The sequence below is a fragment of the Salvelinus fontinalis genome, unplaced genomic scaffold (genome assembly GCF_029448725.1).
Source record: "Salvelinus fontinalis isolate EN_2023a unplaced genomic scaffold, ASM2944872v1 scaffold_0131, whole genome shotgun sequence".
Taxonomy (NCBI): Eukaryota; Metazoa; Chordata; class Actinopteri; order Salmoniformes; family Salmonidae; genus Salvelinus; species Salvelinus fontinalis.
The window spans coordinates 71,252-87,500 of NW_026600340.1; the positions used below are offsets into that span (position 1 = coordinate 71,252).

The 16,249-nt window shown below is 42.5% G+C and overlaps 1 protein-coding gene across 1 annotated transcript in view; it reads left to right on the forward strand.

Annotated features, from left to right (window-relative positions):
- Positions 1-16,249, forward strand: part of LOC129843404 (ryanodine receptor 2-like) — a gene marked incomplete at its 5' end in the record, with an annotated part of 131,407 nt that overhangs the window by 67,576 nt on the left and 47,582 nt on the right. The window contains 3 exon segments of the mRNA XM_055912113.1: positions 7,955-8,031; positions 8,134-8,207; positions 10,375-10,392. Coding sequence (XP_055768088.1) covers positions 7,955-8,031; positions 8,134-8,207; positions 10,375-10,392 — 169 coding nt within the window.

Below are 16,249 nucleotides of genomic sequence, written 5' to 3' on the forward strand. Positions count from 1 at the left end.
CTGTGTCTCTGTAGTGTTTACTCTCTCATGTCTCTGTGCTTCTGTAGTGTTTACTCTCTCATGTCTCTCATGTCTCTGTAGTGTCTACTCTCTCATGTCTCTGTGTTTCTGTAGTGTTTACTCTCTCATGTCTCTCATGTCTCTGTAGTGTCTACTCTCTCATGTCTCTGTGTTTCTGTAGTGTTTACTCTCTCATGTCTCTGTGTTTCTGTAGTGTCTACTCTCTCATGTCTCTGTAGTGTTTACTCTCTCATGTCTCTGTGTTTCTGTAGTGTTTACTCTCTCATGTCTCTGTGTCTCTGTAGTGTCTACTCTCTCATGTCTCTGTAGTGTTTACTGTCTCATGTCTCTGTGTTTCTGTAGTGTTTACTCTCTCATGTCTCTGTGCTTCTGTAGTGTTTACTCTCTCCTGTCTCTGTAGTGTCTACTCTCTCATGTCTCTGTGTTTCTGTAGTGTTTACTCTCTCATGTCTCTGTGTTTCTGTAGTGTCTACTCTCTCATGTCTCTGTGTCTCTGTAGTGTCTACTCTCTCATGTCTCTGTAGTGTCTACTCTCTCATGTCTCTGTGTTTCTGTAGTGTTTACTCTCTCATGTCTCTGTGTCTCTGTAGTGTTTACTCTCTCATGTCTCTGTAGTGTCTACTCTCTCATGTCTCTGTAGTGTTTACTCTCTCATGTCTCTGTGTTTCTGTAGTGTCTACTCTCTCCTGTCTCTGTAGTGTTTACTCTCTCATGTCTCTCATCTCTCTGTAGTGTTTACTCTCTCATGTCTCTGTGTTTCTGTAGTGTTTACTCTCTCATGTCTCTGTAGTGTTTACTCTCTCATGTCTCTGTGTCTCTGTAGTGTTTACTCTCTCATGTCTCTGTAGTGTTTACTCTCTCATGTCTCTGTAGTGTTTACTCTCTCATGTCTCTGTGTTTCTGTAGTGTCTACTCTCTCCTGTCTCTGTAGTTTACTCTCTCATGTCTCTCATGTCTCTGTAGTGTTTACTCTCTCATGTCTCTGTAGTGTTTACTCTCTCATGTCTCTGTGTTTCTATAGTGTTTACTCTCTCATGTCTCTGTGTCTCTGTAGTGTTTACTCTCTCATGTCTCTGGAGTGTTTACTCTCTCATGTCTCTGTAGTGTTTACTCTCTCATGTCTCTGTGTCTCTGTAGTGTTTACTCTCTCATGTCTCTGTAGTGTCTACTCTCTCATGTCTCTGTAGTGTTTACTCTCTCATGTCTCTGTGTTTCTGTAGTGTTTACTTTCTCCTGTCTCTGTAGTGTTTACTCTCTCATGTCTCTGTGTTTCTGTAGTGTCTACTCTCTCCTGTCTCTGTAGTGTTTACTCTCTCATGTCTCTCATGTCTCTGTAGTGTTTACTCTCTCATGTCTCTGTGTTTCTGTAGTGTCTACTCTCTCCTGTCTCTGTAGTGTTTACTCTCTCATGTCTCTCATGTCTCTGTAGTGTTTACTCTCTCATGTCTCTGTGTTTCTGTAGTGTTTACTCTCTCATGTCTCTGTAGTGTTTACTCTCTCATGTCTCTGTGTTTCTGTAGTGTTTACTTTCTCCTGTCTCTGTAGTGTTTACTCTCTCATGTCTCTGTGTTTCTGTAGTGTCTACTCTCTCCTGTCTCTGTAGTGTTTACTCTCTCATGTCTCTGTGTCTCTGTAGTGTTTACTCTCTCATGTCTCTGTAGTGTCTACTCTCTCATGTCTCTGTAGTATTTACTCTCTCATGTCTCTGTGTTTCTGTAGTGTTTACTTTCTCCTGTCTCTGTAGTGTTTACTCTCTCATGTCTCTGTGTCTCTGTAGTGTTTACTCTCTCATGTCTCTGTGTTTCTGTAGTGTCTACTCTCTCATGTCTCTGTGTTTCTGTAGTGTTTACTCTCTCATGTCTCTGTGTCTCTGTAGTGTCTACTCTCTCATGTCTCTGTAGTGTCTACTCTCTCATGTCTCTGTAGTGTCTACTCTCTCATGTCTCTGTAGTGTTTACTCTCTCATGTCTCTGTGTTTCTGTAGTGTTTACTCTCTCATGTCTCTCATCTCTCTGTAGTGTTTACTCTCTCATGTCTCTGTGTTTCTGTAGTGTTTACTCTCTCATGTCTCTGTAGTGTTTACTCTCTCATGTCTCTGTGTTTCTGTAGTGTTTACTCTCTCATGTCTCTGTAGTGTTTACTCTCTCATGTCTCTGTAGTGTCTACTCTCTCATGTCTCTGTAGTGTTTACTCTCTCATGTCTCTCATGTCTCTGTAGTGTCTACTCTCTCATGTCTCTGTAGTGTTTACTCTCTCATGTCTCTGTGTTTCTGTAGTGTCTACTCTCTCCTGTCTCTGTAGTGTTTACTCTCTCATGTCTCTCATGTCTCTGTAGTGTTTACTCTCTCATGTCTCTGTGTTTCTGTAGTGTTTACTGTCTCATGTCTGTGTTTCTGTAGTGTTTACTCTCTCATGTCTCTGTGTTTCTGTAGTGTTTACTCTCTCATGTCTCTGTAGTGTTTACTCTCTCATGTCTCTGTGTTTCTGTAGTGTCTACTCTCTCATGTCTCTGTAGTGTTTACTTTCTCCTGTCTCTGTGTCTCTGTAGTGTTTACTCTCTCATGTCTCTGTAGTGTTTACTTTCTCCTGTCTCTGTGTTTCTGTAGTGTTTACTCTCTCATGTCTGTGTTTCTGTAGTGTCTACTCTCTCATGTCTCTGTGTCTCTGTAGTGTTTACTCTCTCATGTCTCTGTGCTTCTGTAGTGTTTACTCTCTCATGTCTCTCATGTCTCTGTAGTGTCTACTCTCTCATGTCTCTGTGTTTCTGTAGTGTTTACTCTCTCATGTCTCTCATGTCTCTGTAGTGTCTACTCTCTCATGTCTCTGTGTTTCTGTAGTGTTTACTCTCTCATGTCTCTGTGTTTCTGTAGTGTGTACTCTCTCATGTCTCTGTAGTGTTTACTCTCTCATGTCTCTGTGTTTCTGTAGTGTTTACTCTCTCATGTCTCTGTGTCTCTGTAGTGTCTACTCTCTCATGTCTCTGTAGTGTTTACTGTCTCATGTCTCTGTGTTTCTGTAGTGTTTACTCTCTCATGTCTCTGTGCTTCTGTAGTGTTTACTCTCTCCTGTCTCTGTAGTGTCTACTCTCTCATGTCTCTGTGTTTCTGTAGTGTTTACTCTCTCATGTCTCTGTGTTTCTGTAGTGTCTACTCTCTCATGTCTCTGTGTCTCTGTAGTGTCTACTCTCTCATGTCTCTGTAGTGTCTACTCTCTCATGTCTCTGTGTTTCTGTAGTGTTTACTCTCTCATGTCTCTGTGTCTCTGTAGTGTTTACTCTCTCATGTCTCTGTAGTGTCTACTCTCTCATGTCTCTGTAGTGTTTACTCTCTCATGTCTCTGTGTTTCTGTAGTGTCTACTCTCTCCTGTCTCTGTAGTGTTTACTCTCTCATGTCTCTCATCTCTCTGTAGTGTTTACTCTCTCATGTCTCTGTGTTTCTGTAGTGTTTACTCTCTCATGTCTCTGTAGTGTTTACTCTCTCATGTCTCTGTGTCTCTGTAGTGTTTACTCTCTCATGTCTCTGTAGTGTTTACTCTCTCATGTCTCTGTAGTGTTTACTCTCTCATGTCTCTGTGTTTCTGTAGTGTCTACTCTCTCCTGTCTCTGTAGTTTACTCTCTCATGTCTCTCATGTCTCTGTAGTGTTTACTCTCTCATGTCTCTGTAGTGTTTACTCTCTCATGTCTCTGTGTTTCTATAGTGTTTACTCTCTCATGTCTCTGTGTCTCTGTAGTGTTTACTCTCTCATGTCTCTGGAGTGTTTACTCTCTCATGTCTCTGTAGTGTTTACTCTCTCATGTCTCTGTGTCTCTGTAGTGTTTACTCTCTCATGTCTCTGTAGTGTCTACTCTCTCATGTCTCTGTAGTGTTTACTCTCTCATGTCTCTGTGTTTCTGTAGTGTTTACTTTCTCCTGTCTCTGTAGTGTTTACTCTCTCATGTCTCTGTGTTTCTGTAGTGTCTACTCTCTCCTGTCTCTGTAGTGTTTACTCTCTCATGTCTCTCATGTCTCTGTAGTGTTTACTCTCTCATGTCTCTGTGTTTCTGTAGTGTCTACTCTCTCCTGTCTCTGTAGTGTTTACTCTCTCATGTCTCTCATGTCTCTGTAGTGTTTACTCTCTCATGTCTCTGTGTTTCTGTAGTGTTTACTCTCTCATGTCTCTGTAGTGTTTACTCTCTCATGTCTCTGTGTTTCTGTAGTGTTTACTTTCTCCTGTCTCTGTAGTGTTTACTCTCTCATGTCTCTGTGTTTCTGTAGTGTCTACTCTCTCCTGTCTCTGTAGTGTTTACTCTCTCATGTCTCTGTGTCTCTGTAGTGTTTACTCTCTCATGTCTCTGTAGTGTCTACTCTCTCATGTCTCTGTAGTATTTACTCTCTCATGTCTCTGTGTTTCTGTAGTGTTTACTTTCTCCTGTCTCTGTAGTGTTTACTCTCTCATGTCTCTGTGTCTCTGTAGTGTTTACTCTCTCATGTCTCTGTGTTTCTGTAGTGTCTACTCTCTCATGTCTCTGTGTTTCTGTAGTGTTTACTCTCTCATGTCTCTGTGTCTCTGTAGTGTCTACTCTCTCATGTCTCTGTAGTGTCTACTCTCTCATGTCTCTGTAGTGTCTACTCTCTCATGTCTCTGTAGTGTTTACTCTCTCATGTCTCTGTGTTTCTGTAGTGTTTACTCTCTCATGTCTCTCATCTCTCTGTAGTGTTTACTCTCTCATGTCTCTGTGTTTCTGTAGTGTTTACTCTCTCATGTCTCTGTAGTGTTTACTCTCTCATGTCTCTGTGTTTCTGTAGTGTTTACTCTCTCATGTCTCTGTAGTGTTTACTCTCTCATGTCTCTGTAGTGTCTACTCTCTCATGTCTCTGTAGTGTTTACTCTCTCATGTCTCTCATGTCTCTGTAGTGTCTACTCTCTCATGTCTCTGTAGTGTTTACTCTCTCATGTCTCTGTGTTTCTGTAGTGTCTACTCTCTCCTGTCTCTGTAGTGTTTACTCTCTCATGTCTCTCATGTCTCTGTAGTGTTTACTCTCTCATGTCTCTGTGTTTCTGTAGTGTTTACTCTCTCATGTCTCTGTGTTTCTGTAGTGTCTACTCTCTCCTGTCTCTGTAGTTTACTCTCTCATGTCTCTCATGTCTCTGTAGTGTTTACTCTCTCATGTCTCTGTAGTGTTTACTCTCTCATGTCTCTGTGTTTCTATAGTGTTTACTCTCTCATGTCTCTGTGTCTCTGTAGTGTTTACTCTCTCATGTCTCTGGAGTGTTTACTCTCTCATGTCTCTGTAGTGTTTACTCTCTCATGTCTCTGTGTCTCTGTAGTGTTTACTCTCTCATGTCTCTGTAGTGTCTACTCTCTCATGTCTCTGTAGTGTTTACTCTCTCATGTCTCTGTGTTTCTGTAGTGTTTACTTTCTCCTGTCTCTGTAGTGTTTACTCTCTCATGTCTCTGTGTTTCTGTAGTGTCTACTCTCTCCTGTCTCTGTAGTGTTTACTCTCTCATGTCTCTCATGTCTCTGTAGTGTTTACTCTCTCATGTCTCTGTGTTTCTGTAGTGTCTACTCTCTCCTGTCTCTGTAGTGTTTACTCTCTCATGTCTCTCATGTCTCTGTAGTGTTTACTCTCTCATGTCTCTGTGTTTCTGTAGTGTTTACTCTCTCATGTCTCTGTAGTGTTTACTCTCTCATGTCTCTGTGTTTCTGTAGTGTTTACTTTCTCCTGTCTCTGTAGTGTTTACTCTCTCATGTCTCTGTGTTTCTGTAGTGTCTACTCTCTCCTGTCTCTGTAGTGTTTACTCTCTCATGTCTCTGTGTCTCTGTAGTGTTTACTCTCTCATGTCTCTGTAGTGTCTACTCTCTCATGTCTCTGTAGTATTTACTCTCTCATGTCTCTGTGTTTCTGTAGTGTTTACTTTCTCCTGTCTCTGTAGTGTTTACTCTCTCATGTCTCTGTGTCTCTGTAGTGTTTACTCTCTCATGTCTCTGTGTTTCTGTAGTGTCTACTCTCTCATGTCTCTGTGTTTCTGTAGTGTTTACTCTCTCATGTCTCTGTGTCTCTGTAGTGTCTACTCTCTCATGTCTCTGTAGTGTCTACTCTCTCATGTCTCTGTAGTGTCTACTCTCTCATGTCTCTGTAGTGTTTACTCTCTCATGTCTCTGTGTTTCTGTAGTGTTTACTCTCTCATGTCTCTCATCTCTCTGTAGTGTTTACTCTCTCATGTCTCTGTGTTTCTGTAGTGTTTACTCTCTCATGTCTCTGTAGTGTTTACTCTCTCATGTCTCTGTAGTGTCTACTCTCTCATGTCTCTGTAGTGTTTACTCTCTCATGTCTCTCATGTCTCTGTAGTGTCTACTCTCTCATGTCTCTGTAGTGTTTACTCTCTCATGTCTCTGTGTTTCTGTAGTGTCTACTCTCTCCTGTCTCTGTAGTGTTTACTCTCTCATGTCTCTCATGTCTCTGTAGTGTTTACTCTCTCATGTCTCTGTAGTGTTTACTCTCTCATGTCTCTGTGTTTCTATAGTGTTTACTCTCTCATGTCTCTGTGTCTCTGTAGTGTTTACTCTCTCATGTCTCTGTAGTGTTTACTCTCTCATGTCTCTGTAGTGTTTACTCTCTCATGTCTCTGTGTCTCTGTAGTGTTTACTCTCTCATGTCTCTGTAGTGTCTACTCTCTCATGTCTCTGTAGTGTTTACTCTCTCATGTCTCTGTGTTTCTGTAGTGTTTACTTTCTCCTGTCTCTGTAGTGTTTACTCTCTCATGTCTCTGTGTTTCTGTAGTGTCTACTCTCTCCTGTCTCTGTAGTGTTTACTCTCTCATGTCTCTCATGTCTCTGTAGTGTTTACTCTCTCATGTCTCTGTGTTTCTGTAGTGTTTACTCTCTCATGTCTCTGTAGTGTTTACTCTCTCATGTCTCTGTAGTGTTTACTCTCTCATGTTTCTGTAGTGTTTACTCTCTCATGTCTCTGTGTTTCTGTAGTGTTTACTCTCTCATGTCTCTCATGTCTCTGTAGTGTCTACTCTCTCATGTCTCTGTAGTGTCTACTCTCTCATGTCTCTGTAGTGTTTACTCTCTCATGTCTCTGTGTTTCTGTAGTGTTTACTCTCTCCTGTCTCTTTAGTGTTTACTCTCTCATGTCTCTGTGTCTCTGTAGTGTTTACTCTCTCATGTCTCTGTGTCTCTGTAGTGTTTACTCTCTCATGTCTCTGTGTCTCTGTAGTGTTTACTCTCTCATGTCTCTGTGTCTCTGTAGTGTTTACTCTCTCATGTCTCTGTAGTGTTTACTCTCTCATGTCTCTGTAGTGTTTACTCTCTCATGTCTCTGTAGTGTTTACTCTCTCATGTCTCTGTGTTTCTGTAGAGTTTACTTTCTCCTGTCTCTGTAGTGTTTACTCTCTCATGTCTCTGTGTTTCTGTAGTGTCTACTCTCTCCTGTCTCTGTAGTGTTTACTCTCTCATGTCTCTCATGTCTCTGTAGTGTTTACTCTCTCATGTCTCTGTGTTTCTGTAGTGTTTACTCTCTCATGTCTCTGTAGTGTTTACTCTCTCATGTCTCTGTAGTGTTTACTCTCTCATGTTTCTGTAGTGTTTACTCTCTCATGTCTCTGTGTTTCTGTAGTGTTTACTCTCTCATGTCTCTCATGTCTCTGTAGTGTCTACTCTCTCATGTCTCTGTAGTGTTTACTCTCTCATGTCTCTGTAGTGTCTACTCTCTCATGTCTCTGTAGTGTTTACTCTCTCATGTCTCTGTGTTTCTGTAGTGTTTACTCTCTCCTGTCTCTGTAGTGTTTACTCTCTCATGTCTCTGTGTCTCTGTAGTGTTTACTCTCTCATGTCTCTGTGTCTCTGTAGTGTTTACTCTATCATGTCTCTGTGTTTCTGTAGTGTTTACTCTCTCCTGTCTCTGTAGTGTCTACTCTCTCATGTCTCTGTGTTTCTCTCTGACAGAAAATGCTGGACTACCTGAAAGACAAGAAGGATGTCGGTTTCTTCCAGAGTGTGGCTGGTCTGATGCAGTCATGCAGGTACTGGTGTACCCTCCTCAACGTCTCGTCGCTCGCCTGCCCCATTCGGTGGAGTTTACCCAGTGTAAATATGTCATTAACCTCTCTGTCTCTCTGTTCCAGTGTTCTAGACCTGAATGCGTTTGAGCGACAGAATAAAGCAGAGGGCCTGGGCATGGTGACAGAGGAGGGATCAGGTACATATTAACTACTGACAGGTAGAAACACTATGTAACTGTTATTGAAGGTAATATCCTACTGTCTCTGTACAACACATGGTGACAGAGGAGGGATAGGTACATATTAACTACTGACAGGTAGTAAGACTATGTTACTGTTATTGAAGGTAATATCCTACTGTCTCTGCACAACACATGGTGAATATGGGAGAGTTCATCGCCATAATGTCTTCACAATATATTCACTATTAAAGAGGGAAAGAATGATATCATATAAGAACACATATGGACATAATAGAAGATTAAACATATACATATTATATATAAGATATTTAAGTTACATATTTAAGATATGTTACAATATATACCTCGTTGTAGTCGTGCCTCGTAAGAATGCCTTGTCAAAATTCATCCTAGTTTTCTTCCTTTGTCCTTTTCGTTTCGTCATCACATTGACTGAACAGGAGTTATGATGGATTTGTGACATGACTCTGAAAATACAACGTCTCCTGTATCTGTGTCGTCTGTCTACGTGGAATTATCACTTTTCATGTCCTGGTGTACACGTCACATGTCTTTGTTCTCTTTAGTTATTTACTAACCTCCATGTGTTGTCTATGGGCTCCACATTCTACCTGTGTTGTGGTCAATGTTGTTTTGAAAGGCTGAATGGGTGGACGACACTTCTAAGAATGAATCAAAGTTGATGGTAATTTATAGAGAGTGCTTTTCCAATATGCTAGTCAGACAGTGTAGGAACAAATTCCCTGTGTTTTCTCTTTGACAAAACATTATTTTTTTTAAAGGATACATTGACAACAATTGCTAATCATTGAAAAACTTAGTATAAATTAGGTTTTTTTTTGCGAACAAAATAAAACCTTCAAAATCCTCATTGTGAATGTTTGCCAGAAGAGTGGCATCTGGAGGTGTTTTTGTCACACACTCTGCTGTGTTTACTGTTTTTATAGCACCTCCTTCCTGGTTTATATTCCTATAGTACTTCTCATATGCACTAGAAGAAATGTCAGCATTTTGCTCTTTTTGTTTGTTTAGTTTTCTCTCCCTCGTTTTAATCCTAAATGTTTCATAGTGGATCACACATGTTGCCACTACTTGATTTAAACAGAATCCAGTTTCTTTTTTTTTTTGGGGGGGGGGGGGGGGGGGGTTATGAATGATCAACCAACTGTTTAGTCACAGTACCCTGTTCTAAATTCTCTACAATGTGCAGTCTTCTAGAACTCTGACCATCTCTTTTCCTGTTCTAAATTCTCTACAATGTACAGTCTTCTAGAACTCTGACCATCTCTTTTCCTGTTCTAAATTCTCTACAATGTGCAGTCTTCTAGAACTCTGAACAACTCTTTTCCTGTTCTAAATTCTCTACAATGTACAGTCTTCTAGAACTCTGAACAACTCTTTTCCTGTTCTAAATTCTCTACAATGTACAGTCTTCTAGAACTCTGAACAACTCTTTTCCTGTTCTAAATTATCTACAATGTGCAGTCTTCTAGAACTCTGACCATCTCTTTTCCTGTTCTAAATTCTCTACAATGTACAGTCTTCTAGAACTCTGACCATCTCTTTTCCTGTTCTAAATTCTCTACAATGTGTAGTCTTCTAGAACTCTGAACAACTCTTTTCCTGTTCTAAATTCTCTACAATGTACAGTCTTCTAGAACTCTGAACAACTCTTTTCCTGTTCTAAATTCTCTACAATGTAGTCTTCTAGAACTCTGAACAACTCTTTTCCTGTTCTAAATTCTCTACAATGTACAGTCTTCTAGAACTCTGACCATCTCTTTTCCTGTTCTAAATTCTCTACAATGTGCAGTCTTCTAGAACTCTGAACAACTCTTTTCCTGTTCTAAATTCTCTACAATGTACAGTCTTCTAGAACTCTGAACAACTCTTTTCCTGTTCTAAATTCTCTACAATGTACAGTCTTCTAGAACTCTGAACAACTCTTTTCCTGTTCTAAATTCTCTACAATGTGCAGTCTTCTAGAACTCTGACAATTCTCCTCTGCGCTATACTTGACCCTAAACAGATTTATTTGCAAAACACAAAGAATCAAAGCGATGTGAAAACCATATTGAAAGCTATTTGTAATCTGTTTGACCTCTGCTTTCTTTCTTTCCTTTTTTCTCTTTGATTTAATGTACTGTCTTCCCCTCCTCAGTCATCACTCATGAGCGTGGTAATTATGACTTCTGCCATTTTCCTGTCGTTCGTTCGTTAGCTTTGTGTTGTTAGATGTGATTAGCTGTCCAGGTCGTGAGTCAAACGCCTCCTCCTTCCCTTTATCCTGCTGCTCTGCCTTACTATAGCATGACGCTGTCAATCTGTTCTGAGGTCTGGTGTACCTCTCTCTCACCTCTTCTCTCTTTCACCTATTCTCTCTCTTTCTCTCTCTCACCTCTTCTCTCTCTTTCTCTCTCACCTCTTCTCTCTCTCTTTCACCTCTTCTCTCTCTTTCTCTCTCTCACCTCTTCTCTCTCTTTCTCTCTCACCTCTTCTCTCTCTCTTTCACCTCTTCTCTCTCTTTCTCAATCTCACCTCTTCTCTCTCTTTCTCTCTCACCTATTCTCTCTCTCACCTCTTCTCTCTCTCTCACCTCTTCTCTCTCTCTCTCTCTCTCACCTCTTCTCTCTCTCTCTCTCACACACCTCTTCTCTCTCTCTCTCTCACCTCTTCTCTCTCTCTCTTCTCTCTTCTCTAATCTCTCTCTCTATCCAACCTAAAGCCATGTAATGCTGTTGTAGAGCTGTACTGTAGGCAACCAGCCTCTCTCCCTCTCTCATCCCTCTTGGGGTTTGTATCTGTCTGTAACTCTAGATGTAAGATCAGTGGGCTGTTTTGAAGTGAAGTGGTGGTCTGTTCTGGTCCGCCATCATGGCAGTTGGCTGGGTGTGTGTTATTCATATATATATATATATGGAGGACTTGTGGTGTCCTCCCTTCTCTGTAGTCTGTTGTGCATTAAGACCTTGTGGCTGATTTGCTTCAGTGGTCTGATCTGCGCCTAGTGGAAGGTTTACCCACTCATCCACGTGTCTCCCCTCTGATTGGTCCAGCTGTTGACTCTGTGTTCTGTGATTGGTCCAGCTGTTGACTCTGTGTTCTGTGATTGGTCCAGCTGTTGACTCTGTGTTCTGTGATTGGTCCAGCTGTTGACTCTGTGTTCTGTGATTGGTCCAGCTGTTGACTCTGTGTTCTGTGATTGGTCCAGCTGTTGACTCTGTGTTCTGTGATTGGTCCAGCTGTTGACTCTGTGTTCTGTGATTGGTCCAGCTGTTGACTCTGTGTTCTGTGATTGGTCCAGCTGTTGACTCTGTGTTCTGTGATTGGTCCAGCTGTTGACTCTGTGTTCTGTGATTGGTCCAGCTCTTGACTCTGTGTTCTGTGATTGGTCCAGCTCTTGACTCTGTGTTCTGTGATTGGTCCAGCTCTTGACTCTGTGTTCTGTGATTGGTCCAGCTCTTGACTCTGTGTTCTGTGATTGGTCCAGCTCTTGACTCTGTGTTCTGTGATTGGTCCAGCTGTGACGTAGTCGATGTTGTTGAATCCTTTGTTGTTGTTTTTTGTTTCCGTACTTTAGTTTTTTTTATGTGAAAATTGTCAATTTTTCAATGAAATTTTCCCCAATTATTTATGTTGTGTTTTTGAACTGATTTTGTATTTTCATTCATGTTTCTGTTGTTGTTGTTGATTTACAGTCAATATCTCTTTGAAAAGTCCATATTAGTTTGTATGATATACCAGAGGAAGCTAAATGCTAATGGTTGACAGTCGCTTCATTACATGGTAATAATTAGTGGCTACTGGCACATTAGGCTTTCCTAGTATTAATATTATTCATGAACCTTTATGAGATTTATAAAAAAAGTAATGACAACATATGTTAAATATTCACAGGAAACATACAGCCTTCTGTTGACTAATATTCAAATCCAATTGTATTTGTCACATGGGCTGAATACAACAGGCGTCGAGCTTACAGTGAAATGCTTACTGACAAGCCGTTAACCAACAATGCAGTTTTAAGAAAAATACCGCCCAAAAATAAGAAATAAAAGGAACAAATAATTAAAGAGCAGCAGTAAAATAACAATAGTGAGACTATATACAGGGGGTACCGGTACAGAGTCAATGTGGAGGCTATATACAGGGGTACCGGTACAGAGTCAATGTGGAGGCTATATACAGGGGGTACCGGTACAGAGTCAATGTGGAGGCTATATACAGGGGGGTACCGGTACAGAGTCAATGTGGAGGCTATATACAGGGGGTACCGGTACAGAGTCAATGTGGAGACTATATACAGGGGGGTACCGGTACAGAGTCAATGTGGAGGCTATATACAGGGGGTACCGGTACAGAGTCAATGTGGAGGCTATATACAGGGTGTTACGGTACAGAGTCAATGTGGAGACTATATACAGGGGGGTACCGGTACAGAGTCAATGTGGAGGCTATATACAGGGGGGTACCGGTACAGAGTCAATGTGGAGGCTATATACAGGGGGTACCGGTACAGAGTCAATGTGGAGGCTATATACAGGGGGTACCGGTACAGAGTCAATGTGGAGGCTATATACAGGGGGGTACCGGGACAGAGTCAATGTGGAGGCTATATACAGGGGGGTACCGGTACAGAGTCAATGTGGAGGCTATATACAGGGGGTACCGGTACAGAGTCAATGTGGAGGCTATATACAGGGTATTACAGTACAGAGTCAATGTGGAGACTATATACAGGGGGGTACCGGTACAGAGTCAATGTGGAGACTATATACAGGGGGGTACCGGTACAGAGTCAATGTGGAGGCTATATACAGGGGGTACCGGTACAGAGTCAATGTGGAGACTATATACAGGGGGTAGCGGTACAGAGTCAATGTGGAGGCTATATACAGGGGTTACCGGTACAGAGTCAATGTGGAGGCTATATACAGGGTGTTACGGTACAGAGTCAATGTGGAGACTATATACAGGGGGGTACCGGTACAGAGTCAATGTGGAGGCTATATACAGGGGGTACCGGTACAGAGTCAATGTGGAGGCTATATACAGGGGGTACCGGTACAGAGTCAATGTGGAGGCTATATACAGGGGGGTACCGGTACAGAGTCAATGTGGAGGCTATATACAGGGTATTACGGTACAGAGTCAATGTGGAGGCTATATACAGGGGGTTACGGTACAGAGTCAATGTGGAGGCTATATACAGGGGGTTACGGTACAGAGTCAATGTGGAGGATATATACAGGGGGTACCGGTACAGAGTCAATGTGGAGGCTATATACAGGGGGTACCGGTACAGAGTCAATGTGGAGACTATATACAGGGGGTACCAGTACAGAGTCAATGTGGAGGATATATACAGGGGGTACCGGTACAGAGTCAATGTGGAGGCTATATACAGGGGGTACCGGTACAGAGTCAATGTGGAGACTATATACAGGGGGTACCAGTACAGAGTCAATGTGGAGGCTATATACAGGGGGTACCGGTACAGAGTCAATGTGGAGGCTATATACAGGGGGTACCAGTACAGAGTCAATGTGGAGGATATATACAGGGGGTACCGGTACAGAGTCAATGTGGAGGCTATATACAGGGGGTACCGGTACAGAGTCAATGTGGAGACTATATACAGGGGGTACCAGTACAGAGTCAATGTGGAGGCTATATACAGGGGGTACCGGTACAGAGTCAATGTGGAGGCTATATACAGGGTGTTATGGTACAGAGTCAATGTGGAGACTATATACAGGGGGTACCAGTACAGAGTCAATGTGGAGGCTATATACAGGGGGTACCGGTACAGAGTCAATGTGGAGGCTATATACAGGGTGTTACGGTACAGAGTCAATGTGGAGGCTATATACAGGGGGTACCGGTACAGAGTCAATGTGGAGGCTATATACAGGGGGTACCAGTACAGAGTCAATGTGGAGGCTATATACAGGGGGTACCGGTACAGAGTCAATGTGGAGGCTATATACAGGGTGTTACGGTACAGAGTCAATGTGGAGGCTATATACAGGGTGTACCGGTATAGAGTCAATGTGCAAGGGAAACATATAGCCCTCTGTTGACCAATTAGCCACTTCATGAGACTTCATATCTGGTCTATCATGGTGAAATATGCCTGAAAGTGCACTTACCAGATATACCTTCTAGTGTTACCGTGTATTCTTGCTTTCTAAACCATTAGAAATACTAGTAGTAATTTGATATAGGTGTTTTTCTCCCATAGGCTGGCCAGTGTAAAGTAGCAAGCCTTAACTGTGCAGTCACACCGGTCATTTATACTCTCCCTTGAAATACATCAAAGTAGATATCTCTATCCCGGTGATTATCTCTGTATTAATTCATTGTATCATCTGAAGCACTTTCAAGCCTGTTTTATTTCTCTCTCTCCTACATGAAATTCAGACACCAAAGATATCTTGATGTTGGCAGAGTTGGTAACATTACAGTGGGACGTGTCACACAGCCCCCCCCAGCGTGTTACCAGTCTGTCAGCTTCTTTTCATTAGCATTGTTCCTTTAGAGGCAGCCTTTTAAACACAGTCCGTATACTGTAGCCCTGCTGGTCATGCTTAGTTGTCCCAGCTTAGACTCATTACTACTGCTTCTACAAGGACCTAATTATAAAAGAGGTCAACAAATCTGTTTACCCTCCATTTGCAAAATGGTACTTTAGTGGCTCAAAGACTCCGGGTATAAAATGCTGCTTCGGTTAGTACCGCTTCACCTCAGATCACTCCCGTGTTTCTCACCCATTTCCAGACTCTGTGAATCATGTGATGTGTGTGTCAGGTGTGTCATGTGTCCCAGGTGTATCATGTGTGCCAGGTGTATCATGTGTGCCAGGTGTATCATGTGTGCCAGGTGTATCTTGTGTCTCAGGTGTATCTTGTGTCTCAGGTGTATCTTGTGTCCCAGGTGTATCATGTGTGCCAGGTGTATCTTGTGTCCCAGGTGTATCATGTGTGCCAGGTGTATCTTGTGTCCCAGGTGTATCATGTGTCCCAGGTGTATCTTGTGTCCCAGGTGTATCTTGTGTCCCAGGTGTATCATGTGTCCCAGGTGTATCTTGTGTCTCAGGTGTATCTTGTGTCCCAGGTGTATCTTGTGTCTCAGGTGTATCTTGTGTCCCAGGTGTATCATGTGTCCCAGGTGTATCTTGTGTCCCAGGTGTATCATGTGTCCCAGGTGTATCATGTGTGCCAGGTGTATCTTGTGTCCCAGGTGTATCATGTGTCCCAGGTGTATCATGTGTGCCAGGTGTATCTTGTGTCCCAGGTGTATCATGTGTGCCAGGTGTATCATGTGTGCCAGGTGTATCATGTGTGCCAGGTGTATCATGTGTGCCAGGTGTATCATGTGTCCCAGGTGTATCATGTGTCTCAGGTGTATCTTGTGTCCCAGGTGTATCTTGTGTCCCAGGTGTATCTTGTGTCCCAGGTGTATCTTGTGTCCCAGGTGTATCATGTGTCCCAGGTGTATCATGTGTCCCAGGTGTATCATGTGTGCCAGGTGTATCTTGTGTCCCAGGTGTATCATGTGTCCCAGGTGTATCATGTGTGCCAGGTGTATCTTGTGTCCCAGGTGTATCATGTGTGCCAGGTGTATCATGTGTGCCAGGTGTATCATGTGTGCCAGGTGTATCATGTGTGCCAGGTGTATCATGTGTCCCAGGTGTATCTTGTGTCCCAGGTGTATCATGTGTGCCAGGTGTATCTTGTGTCCCAGGTGTATCTTGTGTCCCAGGTGTATCTTGTGTCCCAGGTGTATCTTGTGTCCCAGGTGTATCATGTGTCCCAGGTGTATCATGTGTCCCAGGTGTATCATGTGTCCCAGGTGTATCATGTGTCCCAGGTGTATCATGTGTCCCAGGTGTATCATGTGTCCCAGGTGTATCATGTGTCCCAGGTGTATCATGTGTCCCAGGTGTATCATGTGTCCCAGGTGTATCATGTGTCCCAGGTGTATCATGTGTGCCAGGTGTATCTTGTGTCCCAAGTGTATCTTGTGTCCCAGGT